Source organism: Tachysurus fulvidraco, chromosome 2, assembly GCF_022655615.1.
Source record: "Tachysurus fulvidraco isolate hzauxx_2018 chromosome 2, HZAU_PFXX_2.0, whole genome shotgun sequence".
Taxonomy (NCBI): domain Eukaryota; kingdom Metazoa; phylum Chordata; class Actinopteri; order Siluriformes; family Bagridae; genus Tachysurus; species Tachysurus fulvidraco.
The window spans coordinates 40,657,144-40,682,703 of record NC_062519.1 but is presented as its reverse complement, the minus strand read 5'-3'; the positions used below and the strand labels follow the sequence as shown (position 1 = coordinate 40,682,703).

General features: G+C 40.9%; 3 protein-coding genes and 1 long non-coding RNA gene across 4 annotated transcripts; 2 read left to right on the top strand and 2 right to left on the bottom strand.

Moving 5' to 3' along the window:
* Positions 1–11,230: 11,230 nt before the first annotated feature.
* On the top strand, positions 11,231–17,033 carry tmppe (transmembrane protein with metallophosphoesterase domain). The gene is made up of 5 exons (XM_047810312.1): positions 11,231–13,173; positions 13,389–13,499; positions 13,588–13,753; positions 15,180–15,319; positions 15,810–17,033. The coding sequence occupies exons 1-5, from the start codon at positions 12,435–12,437 to the stop codon at positions 15,998–16,000; spliced, it is 1,347 nt and encodes a 448-aa protein (XP_047666268.1). The 5' UTR covers positions 11,231–12,434; the 3' UTR covers positions 16,001–17,033.
* A 666-nt stretch (positions 17,034–17,699) lies between these two features.
* exosc6 (exosome component 6) lies at positions 17,700–18,787 on the bottom strand. Its single transcript, XM_027151937.2, has one exon. The coding sequence runs from the start codon at positions 18,628–18,630 to the stop codon at positions 17,800–17,802; it is 831 nt and encodes a 276-aa protein (XP_027007738.2). The 5' UTR covers positions 18,631–18,787; the 3' UTR covers positions 17,700–17,799.
* A 355-nt stretch (positions 18,788–19,142) lies between these two features.
* slc38a8b (solute carrier family 38 member 8b) lies at positions 19,143–25,145 on the top strand. Its single transcript, XM_027151936.2, has 10 exons — positions 19,143–19,745; positions 20,747–20,945; positions 21,925–22,075; positions 22,176–22,277; positions 22,960–23,017; positions 23,172–23,286; positions 23,440–23,587; positions 23,674–23,873; positions 23,974–24,025; positions 24,591–25,145. The coding sequence occupies exons 1-10, from the start codon at positions 19,548–19,550 to the stop codon at positions 24,691–24,693; spliced, it is 1,326 nt and encodes a 441-aa protein (XP_027007737.1). The 5' UTR covers positions 19,143–19,547; the 3' UTR covers positions 24,694–25,145.
* LOC125140769 lies at positions 23,581–24,730 on the bottom strand. Its single transcript, XR_007140026.1, has 3 exons — positions 24,500–24,730; positions 24,062–24,213; positions 23,581–23,870 (listed from the first exon to the last, which is right to left on the bottom strand). It is a non-coding gene; the product is annotated as an uncharacterized LOC125140769 (long non-coding RNA).
* Positions 25,146–25,560: the final 415 nt, after the last annotated feature.

Sequence of the window (25,560 nt, the reverse complement as noted above, 5' to 3'; positions counted from 1 at the left end):
AACCCTACAATGAATATTGTTTTTTCATCAGAAAGGTCACCGAGGAGAACCCTGGATGGGTTAAGGAGAAACCTTTAATTAAGTAAACCAGTGAACGATACTAGTTTTTATGTAGAACATTTGTTAAGCACAGAGATAAGAATATTTTGAAAGCATGAGAGCTTCTAAGAATTAAAAAGAAAATACGAGAGGAATGAAGAGCAATGTTAATTCCCTTGTATTTTCCTCTTATAGTAATTCACCAACAGGTATAACTTTTTATTTCTTAGAGTATTTAACATTAACGGAAGTGATCTTCAGTGTCAGTTTATACTTTACATTTTCTCTGTAGCATTTCAGAAAAATATTTATTTATTTATTTTTTATCATGTAACTTCCGGTTGGATGGGGCACGGTGGCTTAGTGGTTAACATGTTCACCTCACACCTCCAGGGTTGGGGGTTCGATTCCCGCCTCCGCCTTGTGTGTGTGGAGTTTGCATGTTCTCCCCATGCCTCGGGGGTTTCCTCCGGGTACTCCGGTTTCCTCCCCGGTCCAAAGACATGCATGGTAGGTTGATTGGCATCTCTGGAAAATTGTCCGTAGTGTGCGAGTGTGTGTGTGAATGAGAGTGTGTGTATGCCCTGTGATGGCTTGGCACTCCATCCAGGGTGTATCCCGCCTCGATGCCCGATGACGCCTGAGATAGGCACAGGCCCCCCTGTGACCCGAGAAGTTTGAATAAGCGGTAGAAAAGAGTGAGAGTGAGTGAGTGAGTGAGAACTTCAATTTGGTGAGGGAATGACTTTAAAATGCCAAACATAAATGTAACTGTAAAATGTATATATATATTAATATCTTTTAAAAATTGTGATGGTTTGCCACTGTTGTTATTTATTTTCACACAGTTGTGTTTTAATCATTAATTAGCTGAATGAATCTGGATCACGCATGAAAGTTGACCCATGAGCTGCTCAAGGCTGATGAGGAATCACACACACAAAAAAAGTCATAGTTATTAGTATTCCGCTGGCCGTGCGAGGCTTTGATGAGTCCGGCGTTCTCTTTGCCCGTGAGCTGCATCACTTTTAATGAGATCAGATGTGTTGCTTTTTAGCAGCTGTGAATTTTTCACACAAAAAACAAACTGCATTTGTTCAACTGAAAGAACATCTGGCTGCAGAAAAGCTCTTTCGCAGAGATGGACCCTCAAAGTTCATCACACCCTCTTAAGTCACTAAAGACACTAAAGTGACACTAAAAAACACAGACACTAAAGTTTCTCTTGGTGGTTATTTCATCACAGAACAACCTCCAAGATCCCAAACAGTCTGGCTTTAAAGCAGCTCACTCTACAGAGACAGCCCTTTTGGATGTCTCTGAGAAGCTACATACTGCTAGATCAGCCAAACTATCATCCGTCCTTATCCTCCTTGACCTTTCAGCAGCGTTTGATACGGTCAACCACAAGACTCTCTTATCCTCCCTCAAGAGTCTTGGGATTTGCGGATCAGCTTGGGAATGGTTTGCCTCCTACCTGGAAGGACGCTCATATCAAGTAACATGGAGGGGAGCGACATCTGCTCCACGCAGACTCTCCACTGGCGTCCCACAGGGCTCAGTACTTGGTCCTCTTCTTTTCTCCTTGTATACTCACTCTCTTGGTGAAGTTATTTCATCACATGGGTTCTCTTACCACTGCTATGCTGATGATACACAACTTATCTTCTCTTTCCCACCCTCAGATACCACAGCTTCTGACCAGATCTCAGCATGTCTGGCAGAAATTTCATCATGGATGACTGCTCATCAGTTAAAGCTCGATCCTAGCAAGACTGAACTGCTGTTCATTCCAGGTGATTCATCCCCAGGTCATGATCTTGCTATATCCTTGCACAACGATCTGATCTCCCCTTCAGCCACAGCTCGTAACCTTGGGGTAACCATGGACAATCAGCTGTCCTTTTCCTCTCATGTTGCTAATGTGACTCGCTCATGTCGGTTTCTTCTCTACAACATTAGAAGGATTCGGCCATTTTTGTCCACACAGACTGCTCAGGTACTTGTTCAGTCTCTTGTCATTTCTAGACTGGATTACTACAATGCACTGCTGGCAGGTCTACCTATGAACGCAATCCGTCCTCTGCAAATGATCCAAAATGCAGCTGCATGGCTTGTTTTCAACCTGCCAAAGTTCTCGCATACCAAACCGCTGCTGCGATCCCTCCACTGGCTTCCGGTAGCTGCACACATCAGATTCAAAACACTGATGCTGGCCTACAAAGCCAAAAATGGACCAGCTCCCTCTTACCTCAAAGCCCTCATCATTCCTCGCACTGCACCCCGCAACCTCTGATCTACCAGCACTGCTCGACTGGTTCCACCATCTCTCAGGGTAAGAGACAAGTAAACTACAAGACTCTTCTCTGTTCTGGCACCAAGGTGGTGGAATGAACTTCCCCTAGGGGTCTGGACAGCAGAGTCACTGGCTATTTTCAAGCGGCGGTTGAAGACCTACTTGTTCAGGAAACACTTCAACTAGCACTTCTTACCTTATCTTTTTGCATTTAATAAAAAAAAAACCCTTTGACACTTTTCCATTGTAACTTTGAACAAATGTTTGAAACTCATGGTATCTTAAGTACGTAACCTAGTGAGCAGCATTAATGTATTCAATGTTAGAGATTTAAGCACTTATGTACGTCGCTCTGGATAAGGGCGTCTGCCAAATGCTGTAAATGTAAATGTAAATTGTAGTGGACATAGAGCAAAACTGTCGCATACAGATACATATTACAGCATCACCAGACAACCAAAGGCAGGTGGAAAACAGACAGGAAGTACTATATCTGTGATTGAGGATGATTCATTAATTACTGATTGAGTAACTACTGTATACGACTGTGATTATTGTATTTGTTCCAGTACCAACTGCATATGACTCAGTAACTACTGCATATGACTCAGTAACTACTGCATATGATTCAGAAACTAGTGCATATTCTTCAGTAACTACTGCATATGATTCAGTAACTACTGCATATGATTCAGAAACTAGTGCATATTCTTCAGTAACTACTGCATATGATTCAGTAACTACTGCATATGATTCAGAAACTAGTGCATATTCTTCAGTAACTACTGCATATGATTCAGTACCTACTGTATATGATTCAGTACCTACTGTATATGATTCAGTACCTACTGTATATGATTCAGTACCTACTGCATATGATTCAGTAACTACTACATATAATTCAGAAACTACTGCCTATGATTCAGTACCTACTACAAGTGTTAGTCCATATCCTTTGCTTAATCATACATTATATTCATGAAACTGATCATCATCAGTTCAAACCAGATCAAGTTTTCTGTAAAAAGAAAAAGTCATATATTCTTCTTGCCCCTTTTTCAAAAGATTGTTTCATCTTCCCTTCAGTGAGACGACTCTCATTTGACACACTGCCACTAAAAGCATGGACACTGTGCAGGTATTTAGGGCTGTGATGGGGTAATTGGCCACGAGGGGAACAAACGATAGACGCCATTGCTGATCCGTCTCTACCTACGCTTATTGATTTTCTTGGTCTGGCACTAAGAAAAAATAATTGCCACATATAATGTATTATTTAATTATGAGACAGAGCTCTAAAGTTTTTTTTTCGGCTGGTTCTGTTTGAATCACAGAAGCGTTATGGATAATTCAGCAGGCGAAGCTCTTATTAACGAAGGCTGATATTAAATGCTCTGTGTTAAAGCTCGGATTTATGAGAATCGCTCATTTATGAGAGTCGGCTCCAACTTTCCAATCTGCTGCTGCCTGGAGAAATGAACTCGGACAAAAGTTTTGAAAATGTACTTATTTATTTATTTATTTATTTTGTGTGAGAGCGTAAACTTCCTGAGGAGAGAATCATAAAGCCTGGAAATACAGATTCAGGAAAGAATTCTGGAGGAAATTTGAAAAGTTTGATGCAAAAGATAAGATAAGATAAAGGGGGCACGGTGGCTTAGTGGTTAGCTCGTTTGCCTCACACCTCCAGCGTTGGGGGTTCGATTCCCGGATCCGCCTTGTGTGTGTGGTGTTTGCATGTTCTCCCCGTGCCTCGGGGGTTTCCTCCGGGTACTCCGGTTTCCTCCCCCGGTCCAAAGACATGCATGGTAGGTTGATTGGCATCTCTGGAAAATTGTCCATAGTGTGTGAGTGAATGAGAGTGTGTGTGTGTGCCCTGCGATGGGTTGGCATTCTGTCCAGGGTGTATCCTGCCTCGATGCCCGATGACGCCTGAGATAGGCACAGGCTCCCCGTGACCCGACTCATTCGGATATGAGTGAAAGAAAATGAATGAATGAATGAATGAATAATAAGGTGTTGGACCACCATTTGCATTTAATACAGCTTCCAACCTTCTGAATATCTTCTAGTGAAATTTTGTACCATTCATCTAGCAGAATATTCTTCTCTCCAAAAATTTCCCACATTGGTTTGATTATATTCAGGTCAGGTGATTGAGCTGGACAGGGCAGTTTTTGAAATTTATACTGGTGCTCCTCAAACCAAAAATGGCATCATTGTATGGCATTTGACAACATTTGGACCATAGGATGCACCTGAACACCTAGAATTGCTAAAAACCTGCTGGCATTAACAGCCATGTAGACTAATAAGAAGCTCGTCACGAGGCACATCAAGACCCAGTTACCACCCTTGTCCAAACCGCTCCACAGATGATGCCATTGCCACAGACCTCCATTTAGCCCTCACCCACCTGGACAATAAAGACACTTATGTACGAATGCTGTTCATAGACTTTAGTTCAGCATTCAATACAATCATCCCTCAGCACCTGATTGAGAAGCTGAGCCTGCTGGGACTAAACACCTTCCTCTGCAACTGGATCCTGGACTTCCTGACTGGGAGACCTCAGTCAGTTCGGATCGGGAACAGTATCTCCAGCACCACCACACTGAACACTGGAGCCCCTCAGGGCTGCGTGCTCAGTCCACTGCTGTTCACCTTGCTGACTCACGACTGTGCAGCAATGCACAGATCGAATCATATTATCAAGTTCGAGTCAGAATACAGAGAGTAGGTGCAACAACTAACTGCCAGGTGTAGAGCCAACAACCTTTCTCTGAATGTGGATAAAACTAAAGAGATGGTTGTGGACTTCAGGAGAGCACAGAGCGTCCACTCTCCGCTGAACATCAACGGATCATCTGTAGAGATCGTCAAGAGCAACAATATCCTTGGTGTTCATCTAGCGGAGAACCTCACCTGGTCATTCAACACCAGCACCATCACCAAGAAAGCCCAGCAGCGTCTCTACTTCCTACGAAGGCTGAGAAAGGCACATCTCCCTCCCCCCATCCTGACCTTGTTCTACATCGGGACCATTGAGAGCATCCTGAGCAGCTGCATCACTGTCTGGTTTGGGAATTGTACGATCTAGGATCGCAAGACCCTGCAGCGGATAGTGAGGACAGCGGAGAAGATCATTGGGGTCTCTCTTCCCTCTATCATGGACACTTACACCACACGCTGCATCCGCAAAGCCAACAGCATTGTCGATGACCCCACACACCCCTCACACACACACTCTTCACCCTCCTGCAGTCTGGAAAAAAGGTACCGAAGCATTCGGGCCCTCACGACCAGACTGTGTAACAGTTTCTTCCCACAAGCCATCAGACTTCTCAAGCACTGAACTGTACTATACTGAGCACAACATACACAAACATCATCTGTATGGACTCCACAGACCCTCACAAAACACACACACTGACACATCAAACTGTTTACATGCTGCTTACAATCCATCAAACTGTTTACATGCTGTTTTGCACATACTGTCCAACATTTCAGCCGTTTTTGCACATATTGTACAATATCTCAGCCATTTGCACATACTATACAATATTTCAGTCAGTTGCTGTTTTTTGCACAATTCTATATATTATCCCAAGGACCTGCTGCTAATTCAATGTCGTCCTGTTCATTCAAATGTTGCTGCACATAATATTGTTTGAACTTCAGTATTCGCATACAGTATATACACCGGTCGGTGTAATTGTCTTGTAATGTTTTGTCTACATTGTCTTTTGTCCTGCACTGTCTTGTCTGTCTTGTTTGTCTTGTCCTGCACTGTTTGCACCAGGTTGCACAGTTGCCCTTAATGTGGCTAAGACTACTTACATGTCCTTAGCCCTGTCTTTGTGTTATGTAGCACCTTGATCCTGGAGAAATGTTGTCTCATTCTGCTGTGTACTGCAACAGATATATATGGTTGAAATGACAATAAAAGCTTCTTGACTTGACTTGACTTGAAATAATGAACAGCAGAATACCAAGATCTGGCTGTCCAAAACTTCCACCCTTTATTTTTGACACCAGGAACCAGACAGTCCAAGTCGTATGCTTCATTAGTTGTTCTCCATCCATAAACTCAACCTGCTGTTGGAATAATGTATGTTTCCTCAGACCACATCACTCGATTACAGTCCTGGTTTTATACGATTCAGTAACTACTGTATATGATTCAGTAACTACTGTATATGATTCAGAAACTACTGCATATGATTCAGTACCTACTGCATATGATTCAGTAACTACTGCATATGATTCAGTAACTACTGCGTACAATTCAGAAACTACTGTGTATGATTCAGGAACTACTGTATATGATTCAGGAACTACTGTATATGATTCAGTACCTACTGTATATGATTCAGTAACTACTGCATATGATTCAGTAACTACTGTATATGATTCAGTAACTACTGCATATGATTCAGTAACTACTGCAAATGATTCAGTAATTACTGCATATGATTCAGTAACTACTGCATATGATTCAGTAACTACTGCAAATGATTCAGTAACTACAGCTAAGAGTTTAGCTGTAAAGGTGACAGATGCAGCTGCTAAACAAGCTTCAAACATCTTTCTGCTTTGGAGGTCTGACAAATCTTCTATTTCAACAATGTCTTAAACTAACCACTGCTTAGCAGAGCTTGTTTTATACTAACATGTAACCTAGACAATACAATAACAATAAAAAACAAATAAGATTATCCCAACATTTTTTAACAGTAGACAAATAATATCAACACTTTAAGAGACGTCGTGGCCTAATAGTTAGAGAGTTTGACTCCTAACCCTAAGGTTGTGGGTTTGAGTCTCGGGCCAGCAATACCACAACTGAGGTGCCCTTGAGCAAGGCACCGAACCGCACCCCCCCCCCCCCCCACCCCCACCCCAAACTGCTCCCCGGGCATCGCAGCATAAATGCCTGCCCACTGCTCCACGTGTGTGTTCATGGTGTGTGTGTGTGTGTTCACTTAGCCGTATGTCACGTCACTCACTATTTAACAAAGGGTGTTCCCATTATTTTGTCCATCCCCTGTAGTTTAAAGTTACTTTTTACCTACTTTTTTAACAGGAAGATTTTTTTTTAAACAAAATCTTTTTTAAAAGATCCTGTACTAGAAAAAATTCCTCGTATGTGAAAGCAATAAAGACCTTTCTGATTCTGATTCTGATTCTTTAATGAAAATTTTTGAAAACAATGGATTAATGTAAAAAAATGACTTAAATAAATTGAATTAATCTAAAAATGAATGAATTTGATTGAATTTTCCTAAACATGACCAGTCACTCACACTAGTTCACACAAGCATGTGAAGGACTTCGGTGTGTTTCCCTAACAGGTGTTTATTTTGTTAACAGAGGAATAAAGATATATTCTGTAGATGTTTTATTTTGAAATATAAATTAAAAGTCTGCATTTCCGATCAATTTATTATATATAACACACACATATGTTCTTTCTATAAAGAAACAAATTAAGGGTATGTTATTATGTAAATAAAGTCAAATCTTCCCTGTTTTTTTTTTTCTTTCTTTTTTTAATTTCCATAAGAAATTGCTCTTCGTCTGTCATCTGCACTGGTCTACAGTATCTACACGCCATCTTTTTGTGCGGAGTGACGGCCGAGACAAATTCCAAGAAAATGAGCTCTGACCTTTGACCTTTTGCTAGGCTCTGCACCTGGGACCGTGGAGGCGACGTGTAGAGCAGATGTGAAGATCACCGGAGCTCCAAAAGAATAGAGGAACGTGAAATACAACAAAAACGATCTGAAGAGAAAACAAAGCCGGCGACAGAGACGCTGCACTCGGCATGAAAAAGATATAAAACGTTTGAAATCAGGAATCAATCCTTCAGAGGAATTGAAACTCCAACTACCTGAGCAACTCCAGGTTCTTAACGTTCACCGTCAGCTCACTGAGTTCAGACACTGAGATAAAAACTCAGGTCATCTTTCTGCCTCCATCATCAGCCAGGTTCACACTGCGAACTGTGACACCGGATTGTGATTGGTCAGAAGATGTTGATTCGTTTTCTATAACAGCAGCTCTGACTGTAGCTTAGACGAATGAACTCGCTCCAGTACTTTATTGTATGTTAAATTATAAACAATAGGTGGTGGTGTTTTGATAGATAGATAGATAGATAGATAGATAGATAGATAGATAGATAGATAGATAGATAGATAGATAGATAGATAGATAGATAGATAGACAGACGGATGGACGGACGGACGGACAGATAATTAGATAGACAGACAGACAGACAGACAGTCAGATAGACAGACAGACAGACAGATAGTCAGATAGACAGACAGACAGACAGACAGACAGATAGACAGTCAGATAGACAGACAGACAGACAGACAGACAGACAGATAGACAGACAGACAGACAGACAGACAGACAGACAGACAGACAGACAGACAGACAGACAGATTTTTATCCTCCTTTTATCACATGGACAGTCACAATACAATTCACACCATGTGTCTGGTTGTGTATAAACAAACAAAATGTGTATGTGAATAAATAATTTGAATAAAGTTGAATTGTTTGTAAATGGGTGTCGTTTTAGAGGAATAGAACACTTAGACATCAGCTTAAATAATCACACACTGTTTACTTACTGTTTATTCCCTCCTTACGAACTTGAACGAGTTTTTAAATTGTAGAAATAATTGCGAGACCAGACATCTTGCACAAATTACTTTAAAAAATAAATTGTTTTAATAATAATAGAATAGTATTATGTAAACGTTATTAATGACATTATTAATGCTTCAGATAAGCTGCTTATATATTTCCATGACAAAATCTTTCTTAAACATTTCTGTATCTAAACAGAAAAAGATGATGATTCATCTCATAATATTTTAGAAGCTTGCAACGATCAGTCACAATCGGTCTCATCTTAACCCTCGACATCTCTACATTACACTATCTGTCTCATAATAAAAATCTATCTTTGGGTCACAGTTAAAAATACAATGAAACCTTTGTACAAACTTTCTCTGATGAGCAGAAATTAAAAAAATTACACAAAAACTTGCTACTCCAATAATGCTGTTTATTTCACTAATAGCTGAATGAAGATCAGATCAAATTCCTATTTTAATTTCTATATTAAAATATTAACATGCATGGTACGTATTTTTTAAAGATGTGATCACAGATTTAAAAGAATGTCTACATATTTAATTATCTATTATTGAAAAGAAGGCAAATGAAAAGAACTGACAGATTTAACACAATGTTTTAACATCCAAACAGCTTCTTTCAGTCTGTTTGTAGTATTTATTGTATAATAACTGACTTTTTTTTTTTTTTACATTTCTCAGAAAATGATACTCAACAAAACCTCATCAGATCATTTATCCGATCTCCATATTACAGCATTACCAGAAACCAGGAAAGCTTTCTAGTTCATCCCAGTACAGACTGGAGCGAGTGTGCTTGAGCGCTCGAACCCATATACGAGCCACGGCAACTGAAACGTGGGTTTCTGCTTCCACCTTGAGGCTTTGCAACAAAACAGCCTGGAAATCCAGAGCTGAATGAGTGGAGATCTCTACATCAGGCAGATATAATTAGTGAAAAACAGTATTGAGGCAGATGGCATGATTTTTAAATAGTCTTTTGAAGCTTTTATTAGCTTTAACAGTTTCACAAACCCAGAAAAACAAACGTTAAAGGACTAGAGATTGAAAGAACTGAGTGACTGCTATTCTCCCTCTACACTAATGACTGCACCTCAAGTGACAAACTGTTAAACTCCTGAAATTTGCAGATGATACTACGCTCATCGGTCTCATCCAAGATGGCGATGTCTGCATACCGGCAGGAGGTGAAGCGGCTGGTGTTATGATGCAGTCAGAACAGCCTAGAGATAAACACCCTCAAAAGTGTGGAGATGATAGTGGACTTTAGGAAAGACCCCTCAACTCTACACCCCCTCACAATATCCAACAGCCCGGTGTCATCTGTGGAGGCCTTCAGGTTTCTGGGCGCTACAATTTCCCAAGACCTGAAATGGGAGTGCAACATAAACTCCATTATCAAAAAGGGCCAGCAGAGGATGTACTTTCTACATCAACTAAGGAAGTACGGTCTGCCACAGGAGCTGCTGTTCGTTTGATGCTGTTCTACTCTGCAGACATTGAATCTGTTCTGTGCACATCCATCCATCACCATCTGGTTTGCAGCAACATAACAGGACAGGAACAGACAGCAACGTACAATAAGAAAAAATAACTGGTGCCCCCCTGCCCACTCTCAAGGACTTGTACCATACATGAGCCAGAAACCGGGCAGTAAAAATTACTACTGACACTTCACACCCTGGACACAACCTCTTTCAGCTCCTACCTTCTGGCAGCACTACAGAACTTTGTTTACCAAAACCTCCAGACACAGGAACAGTTTCTTACCCCAGACAATCAATCACCCTGGTTAACAACTCCTGCTTAATATCTATAAGTACTGTATTATCAGAACTGTCAGTCATCACATCATCCGTATACGTTACACACACTACTGCTGCTGTACATTGCACAAAAGCATAAAATTACACAATATTATTATTTGCATTACCATGTACTTCTCACACTGTATGTACATAACTGATCTGTCATATATACTGTATTCATATTTAATACTCGTACTGTTTATATTGTCTCACATCCTCTGTATTGTCTTGTATAATCTGTTTTGTTCTGTCTTGTATAGTATAGTGTTATTTATACATTATTTATACGTTATTTTTATTTGTACAGACATGTCTGTACTTTTGAGAGTCACAAACAGCTGGAACCAAATTCCTTGTGTGTGTCAACACAAGCCAATAAACCTGGTTCTGATTCCGATTCTGATCTTTTAATTCAGTAAATTAATTAGTATCCTTCCTTATAAAAACAGCACAAAATTTATTCTCCTCTCTTTGCTTTTCTAATCAGCTCTACTCTTTTGTGAAGGTTTTCCCACTAGATGTTGGATTGTGACTGGAGGTATTTGTGTTCATTCTGCTACAAGAGCGTTAGTGAGATCAGACACTGATTTCGGGACCGGATCATCGCCATGCTGGGACAGGTTTCGGCCTTTTAGATCCGTAGAAGACATATTATACTACAAATATACTTACTTCGTGCTGCTCCTAGTGTTTAAGATACTGGACTACCGTTCGGAAGGTGGTGAGTTTGATTCCCACATCCACCAGGCTGCTACTGTTGGGCCCCTAGGCAATGCCCATAACCCTCAGTTGCTCAGTTGTATAAAAATGAGATATAAATGTAAGTTGCTCAGGATATAAGGGCATCTGCTAAATGCTGTAAATGTAAATATCAGTGTGGTGGTAAGGGGTGCAAATACTTTTAGACATATAGGATATCTTGGTACTTGCTTTGTTTAAATGTTGGACTGTTATAAGGAAACACAATTTACAATCGCTAAAGCATTATATCTAGTTAGATGATTATACATAACAGAAATTATTATGAGATGTACCTAACTAAATTATTGTTTAATATTGTTTATTATAGTGAAGAAATTATTACTAAATCATTTTAGTTATTAGCCTAGCCATGGCGATTCACTCCAGACCGGTAGGTGGCGGTAATGCAGCGTAGAGCATCTTTACCGTACGCCGTTTAGTCCGTAAAGAAGAACAAGAAGCCAACAGGAAGAATAGAGTAGAAAACACGACTTTATTTGTCACATCTCATCACAGTACAGTGAATATATTTCTTCGTAAATACGGACTTTGGAGGCTGTGTTCAGAGCGCAGGGTCAGCAGCGATACAGCAGCACTGAAAAAGAAGCAGAAAAACAGTAGCGTTTTAAGGCGACCCTGGATTATGCGATCTATATGTCATGTCCTGGTGATTACTGTGTGTGTCTATGACATGTTTGTCTGCTGTGTCTCGCGACAGCTCAGCGAAAGCGGTGGATTATAAAGATCCTGTTTCCGGAAGTTCTAAAAAATAGACAAAACATCACCTTGAAAAGATATTATGATTTTTAAAAAAAGTATAGAATGTTTATCTTATGATTTATGACGGTTTTTACCGGACACACGTGAGCTTATATGTCAGAAACCCGTCCAAAGATGTTCGGCTTTTCTCGGCTTTCTGCCGAAGGGAAAGTGGGCGTGGCTACAGGGGTCGTGTTCTTCTCCATGCTCGTATCCCGAACCGTGCTGTCGGAGCGCGTGGACTTAAGGACGCGCGCGCGCTTGTTTCGGGTGCAGTTTGTGTTGTTAATCAGCTCTTTGCTGCTTCTCGGCTCCATCTATATTTGGAAGCGCGTGGTGACGCGTCTATGCGGCGCGAGACCACCGGACACCGCGGCCGCTGCCTGGGCGCACAGATGTTGGCGCGCGGTGGTGCTGATGTTCCTCGTGCTCGCACATTGCAGCTACCTGTGCATGTTCTACCTGGTGGACACGGAACCGCACTGGCTGTCCATGCTGTGCTTCAGCTGCCTCGGTGTTTACGTCATCCTGCTGTTCCTCCTCATGTTGTTTGGTTTGTCAAGCCGCATAATCCAGATGTTCTCCAAGGGTTCTTCGGTGGTGGTGGTGGTGGTGAGCAGCTCAGCCAGACAAACGGTTCTTGCTTTAGTGATGACTGCGCTGTTGGCGGTGTACGGGCTGTTAAACGCCGCACAGCCACCACAATTGGTGGAGGTCGAGGTTCCTCTGGAGAAATTGCCAGCTTCGATGGATGGCCTCAAGGTGGTTCTGCTTTCAGATATCCATTTAGGGCCAACAGTCGGGCACTCACAACTTCAGCGCATTGTCACCATGGTCAATCAGCTAGAACCAGGTAACCAGAGTATATACAGCTTTCACGATGCCACCAACACCGTGTTTCATTTGTTTCATAGAAGGAAAACTCCACCCTGATTTATGACATTAATTAAAATGTTTAAGGATTAAAATATTTGTGATATGTTTAGTCATTTTGGTGCATGAGAAGTTCGAGGTTGTTAGATGAAAGTGGGTGAGAGTGTGAAGTGTGTGTTTGTGTGTTGCTGTCAGATGTGGTGGTGATTGTAGGTGATTTGACCGACTCTCAGGTGACTCGTTTGAGGACGGCGGCAGAACCGCTGGCTCTCCTCAGACCTCGACTCGGCTCATACTTTGTATCAGGTCAGAACCCAGTGCGGTATAAGGAACCTGGTTGGCAGAAAGATACAGACATAAACACTTTGTGTGTGTGTGTGTGGATGTGTGTTAGGGAACCATGAGTACTACACCGCTGATGTGGACGGTTGGTTCGAGTTTTTGCGCTCGAAGGGAATAGAACCTCTACACAACAGCCATGCTCGTGTGTTCAGACCCGGACAAACGCAGGACTGGTTCTGTCTCGCTGGAATCGATGACCTGGAAGCTAGTATGCTGCGGTGAGCTTTATTAATGATTATTTACTTCTCTTTTCTTTCATATCTCTGATTTCCTTTTATTCTATGTGATTTGTTTACAACCATTTTGGATATTCTGGATGTTTTATCTGGTTATTATTCAGAAATAATGGGCCTTTTTACACCTGGTCACTTCATGCGTGTTCTCTGATCCGATAGCTATCTGATTTGTTAAAACTGTTCCGTTTACATTAGGCCACATAAATGCGTCTCGGCGAATCGGATATCGATCCGATCTTTCTACTCCCGCCCAAAATGCGAATATATTTTACCTCATTTCCGGGGGTAATTGAAACGGAACACACTTTGGTGCGTGCGGTTTTCAGAACGCGATCAAAAAGAAGATGAAAAAACTGGTTACGACGGTTATGCTACAAAAAAACAGCGTTTACTGTTTGCTGCATTTTAAGCCCCGAAGAGACGCCTGGGTGAAAGATCACCTGCGAGTGACGTACTTCCGTTTGGGAGGAGTATAGCACTGACGTATGTGGCTTGAACAACCACATTCATTTGCACCTGTCCAGTTTCATCTGAAACGCGTCCCAGACCACCTCCTGAAGGGGTTCGAACAATCGGATTTATATCCGTCTCAAAAACGTTTCTGAGGGCATTTAGACCTGGTCTTTTTACCATCAGATAGCTATCGGATCACAGAAAACGCATGAAGTGACCAGGTGTAAAAAGGCCCTGTGATGACAGGGAACATATTTCAGAATATTTACTTACTTGTGGCAGGAAAGAGAGAGAAACAAAGACAGACAGACAGACAGGGGGAGAGAGAGAGTGAGAGAGAGAGATGAAAATTGACAAAGATGGATAGAGAGAAAAAGACAGAGTGGGAGACAGAAGAAAATCAGACGGCTACAGGGAGAGAGAGTGAGTCTTAAACTAATGTGCTGTTACTCTGCTGTCTTCCTGTGTCATTTTTTTTCCTGAACAAATCCGACAGCATTTTTAGTGTTAATTTTCACATCCATGAGTGTGAATCAGAGTGAAATTGATTCCTTTGGTTCAGTTGTAGTTTCGGAACCTTAAAAAGCCACAGATCTTTGTCTGAGATGTGTGTTAGGCTGAAAACATGCTTGAAAATGACAAACATTTACAAGTTATGTGCTCGTAGGTCTCATAAAAAAAGCCGTTTTCATTTACTGCAGTGAGTCGCTTCAGAGTCGACTCACTGTCCGGATGGAGCCCACTTAATCACGGACTTCTCCCCTGACTACAGAACCGCACTGAGGGCAGAGAACACAACAGGGTTCTCACTAAACACTGAAGAGACCTAAAGAGTCCTGACACCATTTACAGTTTTTATCAATAACACAGTTTTTAAACACTGATCACAAATCCATCGTATCATTGCACCACTAGCGTGTAGAATCATCACGTTGGTGCTTTTCTTCGGTTCCAGGTATCCTGGTCACGGGATGGATGTTGAGAAAGCTCTGAGTGGTTGCAGCGAAGATCGTCCGATCGTCCTCCTGGCTCATCAACCTCACGCTGCTAAACAAGCACTCCAGCAAAGACCAGATATCAACTTAGTGCTGTCAGGTACACACACTGCTCATGTCTCATTTCACATTAATATCAGGAATAGTTTGTCATTTAGATTTATGGTTCAGATTTGTATCAGAATCAGAATCAGTTCAAATAATATCCTAAATAATAATTACATATTTATTCATTTACAAACATTAAGTACTGGTCCATTATAAGCAATGATTAACATTTAATTAAACCATACTAAATGCTATTATTTTATTAGTAATTATTCATTCATTATGATCATGTCAAAATGTTCGCTTTCGGTCTAAATAATTGAAAATGCATTTATTAAATTATTATTAACTTATTCATTAGTAATTAACAAAGATCAATTAATTCATGTTTAATTAATTACACTAGTGTTTGTTGATTATGAGCATTAATGTTATTTAATTAATTGGTATAAAAAAAAAAACATTTCTATATTATTTCATTATCATTAAGGGATCTGAACCAGTAACTCAAAATATTCTGCCTCTATTTGTGTGACGTTCAGGTCATACTCACGCTGGTCAGCTCTTCCCTCTCACTGTTCTGGCGTTCCTGATGAATCCGTACTTCTGTGGACTTTACCGCGTCTCGGAAAACACTATGATCTACGTTACTCCTGGAACGGTTTATTACGGCATTCCAATGAGAATCGGCAGCCGCGCAGAGATCACACAGATCACGCTGAAATCACACTGAGTGTACACACACACACACACACATACACACACACACACTCACACACATACGTTTGAATGTATGCTAGAAAAAGCCACTTTTTTTAGCTAATTGGTTTAAAGGTTGTTTGTGTCATAACCCATAATATGATGAATAAGAATAATTTGTTGTCTCTTATCATTGCATCATTCACACTCTCTAATGAGTTCAATACATTCACACCTGTGAGCAACAAAGCTACACAGTGCCATGATTTCAGTGACAAAACAACACTTTTTCTTAATTCTATGCAAATTAGGTTTGACACGCTAAGGAAGCGTCAAATACGATTGATTCCTCGGACCGAATCCTAGCGGCTCGGTGGAGGGTTCGATTCTGAGCTCGGGTTATTGTCCGCATTCTCCTGGTGTCTGTGTTTGTGTCAGTTTTCTCCCAGCTCCAAAAACAATTGTAGGTGGATTTATGAAGTTAAACTCCCCATATGAATAAATGTGTGCGTGAATTCCCAGCTCACACACAACTTTCCCAGGATAACCCTGGATCCTCTGTGGCCTGGACTAGAATGAAGGGTTTACTGAGAATAAATGAATGACTAGAAATTTTTATTTTGTCACAAATACATTACATTCTTCACATATCCCACCCTTTGGAGTTTGGGATCAGAGCACAGGGTCAGCCATGATACAGCACCTCTGGAGCAGTGAGAGTTAAGGGCCTTTCTTAAGGGCCCAACATCGGCAGCCGATCCTCCGATCAACAACCCAGAGCCTTAACCACTTGAGCTCGACTACTTGTCTCTTACATAAAGTCCTTTACTTTAGCTAAAGAAATGAACAATAACATTCTTGTAATTCATGTTAGAATAAATCCAGACCATATGATTGTCTCCTGTCAGTTACTGAAGCTATGTTGACTACAAAAAGTGCATCTGATATCACACACAGACCTCAGCTTGAGTCAGGGTTTCTAGAATATAGTTCGGATTATTTAATTGCCATTCATATGATATATGTATTGTTTATTATTGCTGTTTAATTAAATAACATTCACGTGATCGACTCTGTCCTTTTTCTAAATTTGACGGTGACCGTCCGAGACCTTGAGCTAGCGGGTAAATGCTAACGCAGTAATAAGATTTTTTAAATGGTTGTCAAATTTTATTCTCCTTTGCTGTATCTGTATTTGTCCTGTGGGAAAAACGAGGGGAAAAGGCTCCTTATTTTATAAAAACTTTAAGGGTATTAGCTTATTAGCTTAGCTATCTAGCTAATGTCTATAGTAAAGATATTATTTATATATTTATACGGTCCGGTCTTATGTAAAAATTATTCACAGTATTAGTTCAACATTTTAATTCTATAACACTAGTCTTTATAGAATTATACATATGACTAATACTCCAAATTCATGTTAAGTTAGCATTAAGCTAACTAGATAAACTTTACCTCATGCTAGCTAAAGTGTGAGGTTGTGTTTGTGTGTAAACTTGTGCAGAAATTTATCACGTTACGTAAATACGCGAGAGGTTTTAGAACAAAACGTTGCTTTCAGGTAGAAAATAAAATAAAGAAATTTAGAGAAATGTTTAAAAACTTTCACGATAAGCTTTTAAAATCCCAAATTGTCGGACAGAACATAATCCCACCTTATAATAACTTTTATAAGTATATTTTGTCTGATTGAAGACACAAAGCCCATAAAACAGAATAAATGAGATTGGTTGAGAAAGTTTTTTTTTTTTTTTTATTGAATCTTTCAGAATTGTTGGAAAGTAAATCACGGTACAAAAGTGAACCCTGATTAAAGGGAGACAGGAGGAGTCATTTTTCTGGTGGAGGAGGTGCTTTCTGTTTCACTGCCCGGAGGATGGCGTGTTGCACCACCGGGTACAGCTTGTGACAGCCGTCCATACACGTTCTCACGGCCGCCGTTATCGTGTCCTCGCGCATCTCGCCATCAGCCTGCAGCCCGGAGATCTGGTTGAGGTTGGGGAGAAGAGCCACCGTGACACGTCCCTGGTTTTCTCCACTGCCCTGTTCCATCTCCTCCTCCTCCTTCAGGTCGGGGTCCACGAGACACCGGTCTCCGTCCTGCCTCAGCGCGCAGCCCAGCACCGTGTCGTACATCTCGATCCCTGCGTCCGCCAGCGCCATGGACGCGCACGTCACCGCGTGCGCCAGAACGGACCCGTCGTTCTCCAGCACTATGACGTTCACGTCGATCTGTGCGCGTGGGTACCGGTGCAGGCACACGCCGGGATGCAGGCTCTCCGTTAGCGCCGTGGACACGTCGCGCTCCTCTGCGCTCTGCATCCAGGCGCCGCGCTTCGGGCACGAAAACGGCGCCAGTCGGAAGTCGCACGCGAGGCGTCCGGTTTTCATGTCGGTCTCGTCCTTGCGCTCGGCTTCACGCGGACCGAACACCGAGCAGATGATCTTCGTGTTGCCGGACTCAAGGTACGCAGAACCCTTGGCCTGGCTCACGAGACCACAGCGCGAGAACACCGGGCGAACATCACCGTGTCCTCGCGCACCTCGTCTGCTGCCGCCGCCACCTACAGCCGTCTGTGGCACCGGAGCGAGAAATAATAACGGAGACTGTGATACCTCCGGTCCACGGATACGTCTAGTATCAACAGGCATGTTGCACATGAGCACCAAACCGGAAACGGTGATGTTTTGGGGTTGTTTATTTGAACCCTGGCGGATTTTAATCTTTAGCGCCACCTACAGGACCGGAGTGTCATCGTATAGAGTCGTAGGCAATGTTTGTTCACTTGTTTATTTATAGTAAAAGTTTAAATGATGTTGAAAATTGTGTACAATTGATAATAATAATAAAAAAAGTAAATCAATAAAAAAATGTAATTAATTTCAGCTTCTCATAACCGGAAAACATTTTAGAACCCTGCTTTTGGTCCAAATTGTTTTTTTTTTGTAACTTTGTTTGTTTGTATTTTGATTGCTTTTTTTATTTTATTTTATAGCCAATAATTATTCACATACTTATAAATCTGAGTCTGACGGACACGACACGTGACTGCGTTTCTAATCATTCTCGCTTACCTTAATACATACACACATTGACAGAACGCACTCTCAAATGCACTTATTCTTCAAATAAGTGTGTGTGTGTGTGTGTGTGTGTGTGTGTGTGTGTGTGTGTGTGTGTGTGTGTGTGTGTGTTGCATCTAAGTGCCATTTTTAAAATTTTTGTTCTTTATGTCTCTAAAAATCAGAACGAGTACCAAGCATAACGTCGCAAACTTGCACGTGCAATGCTTCAAATAACCGACTCACGAGCCACGAGTCAGGTCAAAAACTAGCAGATCTCTTCAACATTTCTCACCTGAGTGCTAAATTTAATCTATAAGTGCCTTAACTTGGAGAGCGTGCACTGTATAACGAAGAGCCGGTCATGTTGAGGTGAACCGGACCAGTATTTACTCTGCACTTGCACAGAGCTCTTTGTCAGTAAAGTTCGGTATCACCGGTGGCGTCTCTGTCCGGTTGCGTTACCCCTCAGCACTACACCAGATTTGTTCGTGAGGAGCTGAGCACAAGGCAGCATGGAGGAACTGGCGCGTGAGAGCATCCGCAGCATCAGCTTGCTGTATAAACCAGCGCGAGACACGGATGCACAGCGTCTCGGTTCCTTCGGTGCGGTTTTCATCATGCTGAAGTCAGCACTTGGTGCCGGACTCCTTAACTTCCCCTGGGCTTTTGAGAAAGCAGGAGGTGTGAGCAGAGCCATCAGTGTAGAAATGGTAAGTTCATGTACGCTTCTCACATCCTCTGTACTCATTTTCCGTTAAACGTTACGAGTCCAAAGGGACTGAATTAGCCGCTCTGATTATATATGCACGAATATTCAAGATTCTGCAAATTTGCAAATGCCCCCATTTTCTGCAACCAAACAATTGGGTTTACAGTATCAGAGTCTTCAGTGTTCTACATCATCATTTTCTCAGAACAGCCAAACATCTCCTGTTACCATGACAACCGCTGTACATTCATTAGCACAATAGTTGCTGCATTCGATCCTGAGCTCGTGTTAACGTCTGCGTGTTTGTATGGGTTTCCCCCGGTTCTCCGTTTTCCTCCTCAAACACGTTTTATATGGAACAACTGAGTAAATGTCCTTCCAGAATTCTTTACCGTTTAGCATATGTTATATGTTGTGAATTTTATACAATACTGTAAATCCATCTTCTACACAAAAGTAAAAACACACAGTGAGTTCTTTCACCGCAATTTTCCCCCATGATGCTGGACATAAAGCTGGACACAGAATCAATAAAAGAATGCGAGGGAGAGAGAGATAATGAATGAATGTGTGTATATATAAGAGTTGTGATAGAGAAAGATTTTGTGTGTGTCTGTGTGTGTGTGTGTGTCTCTGTGTGTGTGTGTGTACGTACACTTCTCATTAAGGTGTAAATTGCATGCTGTTTTTCACATGCTATTACTAATAGTGTGTCTCTCTGTGTGTGTTCTTCTATCTATCTATCTATCTATCTATCTATCTATCTATCTATCTATCTATCTATCTATCTATCTATCTATCTATCTATGTTATGTCAAATAAAGCATACAAAAAAGCGTGTTGTGCAGCCTATAGCACATTTATTGTTTCTAGGATCCAGTTTGAAAAGATTTATTTGATTTCTGTTTAATTTTGAGAATCTTTATTAGTACACAGCATAGAAAGGAAGTTTGTGGGGGGGTTTTTTTATCAGCACTGTGTTAGGATTTTTCTCCCCTTCAGGTGTCTTTGATCTTCCTGATCAGCGGCCTGGTCATCCTCGGCTATGCCTCTTCTATCAGCCGACAGAGCACATATCACGACGTGGTGAAAGAAGTGTGCGGCCGCAGGATCGGGTATCTCTGTGAGATATGCTTCGTTTTTAACCTCTTCATGATCTCTGTGGCGTTCCTCGTGGTGGTACAGGACCAGCTGGAGAAATGTGAGTGAGTGAGTGTGTGTGATTGTGTGTGTGCGAGTGTGTGCATGTGTGTGTGTGTGCATGTGTGTGTGCATGTATGTGCATGTGTGTGTGCATGTGTATGTGCATGTGTGTGCGCGCGGCGTGTGTGTGTGTGTTTAATGTTTCTTTTTGGTCCATATGAAAATCACTGTAGTAGTGATGTGTCATTCAGAAATGATTCGACTCTTTGAGATGACTCTTTTATCTGGATACAGAGAGCTGACTTGCATCTATGTGCCATTTTTAAATGTTTTGTTCTTTATGTCTTCCTAAAAATCGGAACAAGTTCCAAGCATAACGTTGCAAACTTTGTCTGACTTTCTCACTTAGTCAGCGAGTCAATTATAAAACAAAAGAATCAAGTCAAATGATTCAGCATTTATAGCAGTGCATGTAATAGCTTGCTCATATGTTTTAGTATCATATTATTCGATGTTACTAGTTTTTTACTGGTTGTTTCTTCATACCTGTAAACCAGAGTTAGTCGGATTGGCCTGGTGATGATATTACATGATGGTGGATTTTTCCTTGTATTCTGAAATGAAGTTAATCCCAGATAAAACTCAATTATTGATATGCTTATTTAAACAGGAATAAATCACTTATTTAGAATTTAGATTTATCATTAGTCAATATTAATAATTCCTTATAATATTAATTACAATTATTATTATTTAAAATAATAATATTAAATTAATAAAAAATATACATAATATTTCTTAAATGTGGCGAGGTCCGAACATAAGATGATGATACGCTGGAGATGAAAAATAAAGTCTAAAAAAAATCTATTGTTTTCATCGTGGCTTATATACTGTATATATATATATATATATATCCTTTGCTCATGATGTGATTCCTGGCTCAGTTTAATCAGGCTAATCTAATCCGGATTCATCTGTTAGGTTAAAATCTGACGTTCATTCATTTGTAATCGGATGTCTTTGTGTGTGTTTAGTGTGTTTGTCTGTATATGAAATGGTGACTGGAGCGAACATGATGCCCTATCACTGGTATACGGATCAGAGCTTCTCGCTCTTCATCGTGTGCCTCATCATCATCCTCCCTTTGTCCATCCCTAAAGAAATCAGCATCCAGAAATACACCAGGTGTCTATCAGAGTGAACTCAGTGAATATTACTTTAATCATTGGTTCATTTCTTTAAGAGATGATTACTATATGTGTGTGTGTGTGTGTGTGTAATGCAGTGTATTAGGGACTCTGGCTGCTACGTACCTCAGCGTGGCTGTAATCGTTAAATATTACCTGAAAGAGGAGCACAAGGCTGATCTCCGTCCTCAACACACAGGGTGAGTGTAGACATGAGCCGAAGACAAAAAAGTTATTGATTTAGAATTTTCTTAACATTTTTGAATGTAACTTTTAGTTTTAATATTTAATGTTTAAACAAATCGGTCTGGTTTCTTGGAATTCAGTGGATGGTGAAGCTTCTGAAGGAAAAAATCTACTCGGATAAAAATTTAAATGTTTCCACAGAAAACGACTGAAGGACACTGAAGTGTCATGAATCTGTTCTGTTTCAGAAGATTTTTGTTGTTACCAGAGTGAGCTCTTCAACAATAGTGTGTGTGTGTGTGTGTGTGTGTGTGTGTGTGTGTGTGTGTGTGTGTGTGTGTGTGTGTGTGTGTGTGTGTGTGTGTGTGTGTGTGTGTGTGTGTGTGTGTCTTCTGTTCTCTCAGCTACAGTATAAACAGTGGTTCCCTCAGTAGTTCCCTTTTTATTCTCCATCTTTAAGTTAATAAGATAGAAATTAAACCCAGTTTGTGCGAAACACACAGAAGTGTAAACTCGTCTGTCCTGAAGATGTGGAGAACTTCAAGTTCCAGCTTCACATCTGACTGAAATACAGAGCTCACACTGGGGACTCTTTCCACGCATGTCTCCTTTAAAGACGGGAGATTTTTTTCAGATATTTTCCAATCTGTTCCTTATCAGTGAAAACTCCTAAAATATTGAGTGTTTGTGCTGCAGGTTAGACTCGTGGGCCTCCATGTTCAGCGTCGTTCCCACCATCTGCTTCGGCTTCCAGGTGAGATTTGAGATTATGTTTGACCTTTAATTCGAGTATATTTATTACACTTTCTCCTGTATATATCAACCGTGTGTGTGTGTGTGTGTGTGTGTGTGTGTGTGTGTGTGTGTGTGTGTGTGTGTGTGTGTGTGTGTGTGTGTGTGTGGTTTAGTGCCATGAAGCCTGCATTGCCATTTACAGCAGCATGGAGAACAAAAAGATCAGTCACTGGGTCTTCATCTCTGTGGCATCCATGACCTTCTGTCTGCTCATCTACACTCTCACAGGTGAGTCAGCTGTAATGTCATGTGTAATGTCACCTCTATCACCTGTGATGTCACTGACATTATCTGTAATGACACCTGCAATGTCTCCTGTATCGCCTGTCATTAACACGGTTGTATAAGTGAATAAAAACCGTCTGTCTGTCCTGATGACAGGAGTGTTCGGGTTCCTCACGTTCGGACGGGGCGTGGCATCGGATATCCTGATGTCGTATCCTGGAAACGATGTGGTGATGATCATCGCCAGGCTGCTGTTTGGGATTTCAATTATCACAATCTATCCCATAATACTCCTCCTGGGCAGGTGAACAGACTATAAATGTATCTTATCACACACACACACATCCCGACACACACCTCCCTCTGTACAACATTGTTCTCTTAAATCAGGACTGTCATCCTGGCATTGGTGCTGCGTTACCAGGAGCGACGTGCCATTGTTACGGTGGGGTTCGAGTGCCGTTGTCGGGTCCTTCTGACCGTCCTGTGGATCGCTGTGACACTTCTCATCGCCGTCTATGTTCCAGACATGAGTGACGTCATCAGTGTGATTGGAGGAATCAGTGCCTTCTTTATCTTCATTTTTCCTGGTGATACACACACACACACTTACCCACACACAGACACAAATAAATTCCAAAAAAATATGAAGAAATGGGACGAAAAATTGATTTGAAACTTCTCTTACAGGACTGTGCCTCATTTTTGCCATGCAGACAGAAACATTAGATCACAGATTAAAGTGAGTGACGATTTTATAATTTTCAACAATTCTTACATTGCATTTGACTTTCATCACTACGTTGCAGTCGTGCCACAGTGAAATACAATGACTGTCCGATCACAGCCGTAAGCTGGACTCAAGTGGCATGGCTTTCCTCAGAGAAGGGATGACGTTTCTGGAACAACCTTTTATTTCTTTCCTCGATCCTAAATCGAACCTCATTATTACACTTTCCAGAATTGTTACTTAAACATGACAAAATAATACATTAATTTGAATAAAACACATCAATAATTCAGTTAAATTGTTTCATTGATCGTCTGTGCTGATGTTCTCCATACTGTATGCTTTCTCTTTACTCTTCCTTTACCAAGTGTGTGGAGGAGGATGAGATGCATTTCTGACACAAATTCAGTTTGATTGAATTATTTTTCAGGAAAAAAAATCAATCCCTCAACAAGTCCTGAATGAAAAGCTGTACTGTTTATGTACCTCTCATCCAGCCTGACACAGTCATGGAATTTCCTCCATAAACTCTAAACATTTCCGTTTCTATTAAACGTCTCTGTGGGTTTTCTTACAGGATGTTCCTGACCGGATGGGGCGTTGTCACTGTCGTTGTTGGAACCTTCATCTTTGGCCAGAGTACCACCATCGCTGTCATGGAGCTCGCTCACAAGGCTTGATCATCAACATCATCATCATCATCATCATCATCATTATTATTATTTTTTACACAAGATGCTGACTCTGTGGATGGAGAACATTTAAGAATTCTTCCTACTTCCAACTACCCTCTATCATCCACACCTTTTATCATTTCTGAGTAGGGTTGCAAAGGGGCGGAAAGTTTCCTGTAAGTTTCCAGAAACTTTCCACGGGAACTTAATCTGTGGAATTTTGGAAATATTCAAAATTGGAAACCTTACGGGAATTTATGGAAATTTACGGGAATTTATGGAAATTTACAGGAATTTATGGGAATTATTTGGAAATATAGGGAAATGTACTATATCATATACAAACATAAATAAATATTTTGTTTGGTCATAAGCAGACATGCACGCAAGGTAATACAAATTTAAAAATGACGTCTTGAACACAAAAACATAATAAACATTATTATGCTTATAATAAACACAATAAACAGAATAATTGTAATAAACATTATTTTATAGAGGTTTTTTAATTTCAGGGGGGAGTGAGTGTGTGAGGGAGGGTCACCAAATTATCTGTGTATGTGTAACACTCCTAATTTACTGCTTATTAAGAGTTAGTAAGGTATTTATTAAGTCTAGGTATTGGGTACAATTAAGAATGTAGAATAAGGTAATGCAGAATAAGGCATTAATATGTGCTTAATAAGTACTAATAAATAGCCAATATTCTATTAATATTCATGCTAATAAGCAACTAGTTAAATGACCCTAAAGTAAAGTGTTACTGTGCATGTTTTGGAAGAACGCAAGTACATGCTGGGGGTTTGGCCTCAATGGCCCTCCAGTAAGCAGTGTGCTGTGTGCAAGTGACCGAGGAACGCAGGGTACAAATTA

Bases quoted from the DNA above. Each gene is read 5' to 3' on its own strand.
- tmppe (XM_047810312.1), top strand. From the start codon at position 12,435: ATGTCAGAAACCCGTCCAAAGATGTTCGGCTTTTCTCGGCTTTCTGCC. The intron at 13,754-15,179 runs GTGAGCTTTATT...CTTCGGTTCCAG, and splicing joins CTGGAAGCTAGTATGCTGCG to GTATCCTGGTCACGGGATGG. The intron at 15,320-15,809 runs GTACACACACTG...TGTGACGTTCAG, and splicing joins TATCAACTTAGTGCTGTCAG to GTCATACTCACGCTGGTCAG.
- exosc6 (XM_027151937.2), bottom strand. From the start codon at position 18,630: ATGTGCAACATGCCTGTTGATACTAGACGTATCCGTGGACCGGAGGTA.
- slc38a8b (XM_027151936.2), top strand. From the start codon at position 19,548: ATGGAGGAACTGGCGCGTGAGAGCATCCGCAGCATCAGCTTGCTGTAT. The intron at 22,076-22,175 runs GTGTCTATCAGA...TGTGTAATGCAG, and splicing joins AGCATCCAGAAATACACCAG to TGTATTAGGGACTCTGGCTG. The intron at 23,588-23,673 runs GTGAACAGACTA...CTCTTAAATCAG, and splicing joins ATAATACTCCTCCTGGGCAG to GACTGTCATCCTGGCATTGG.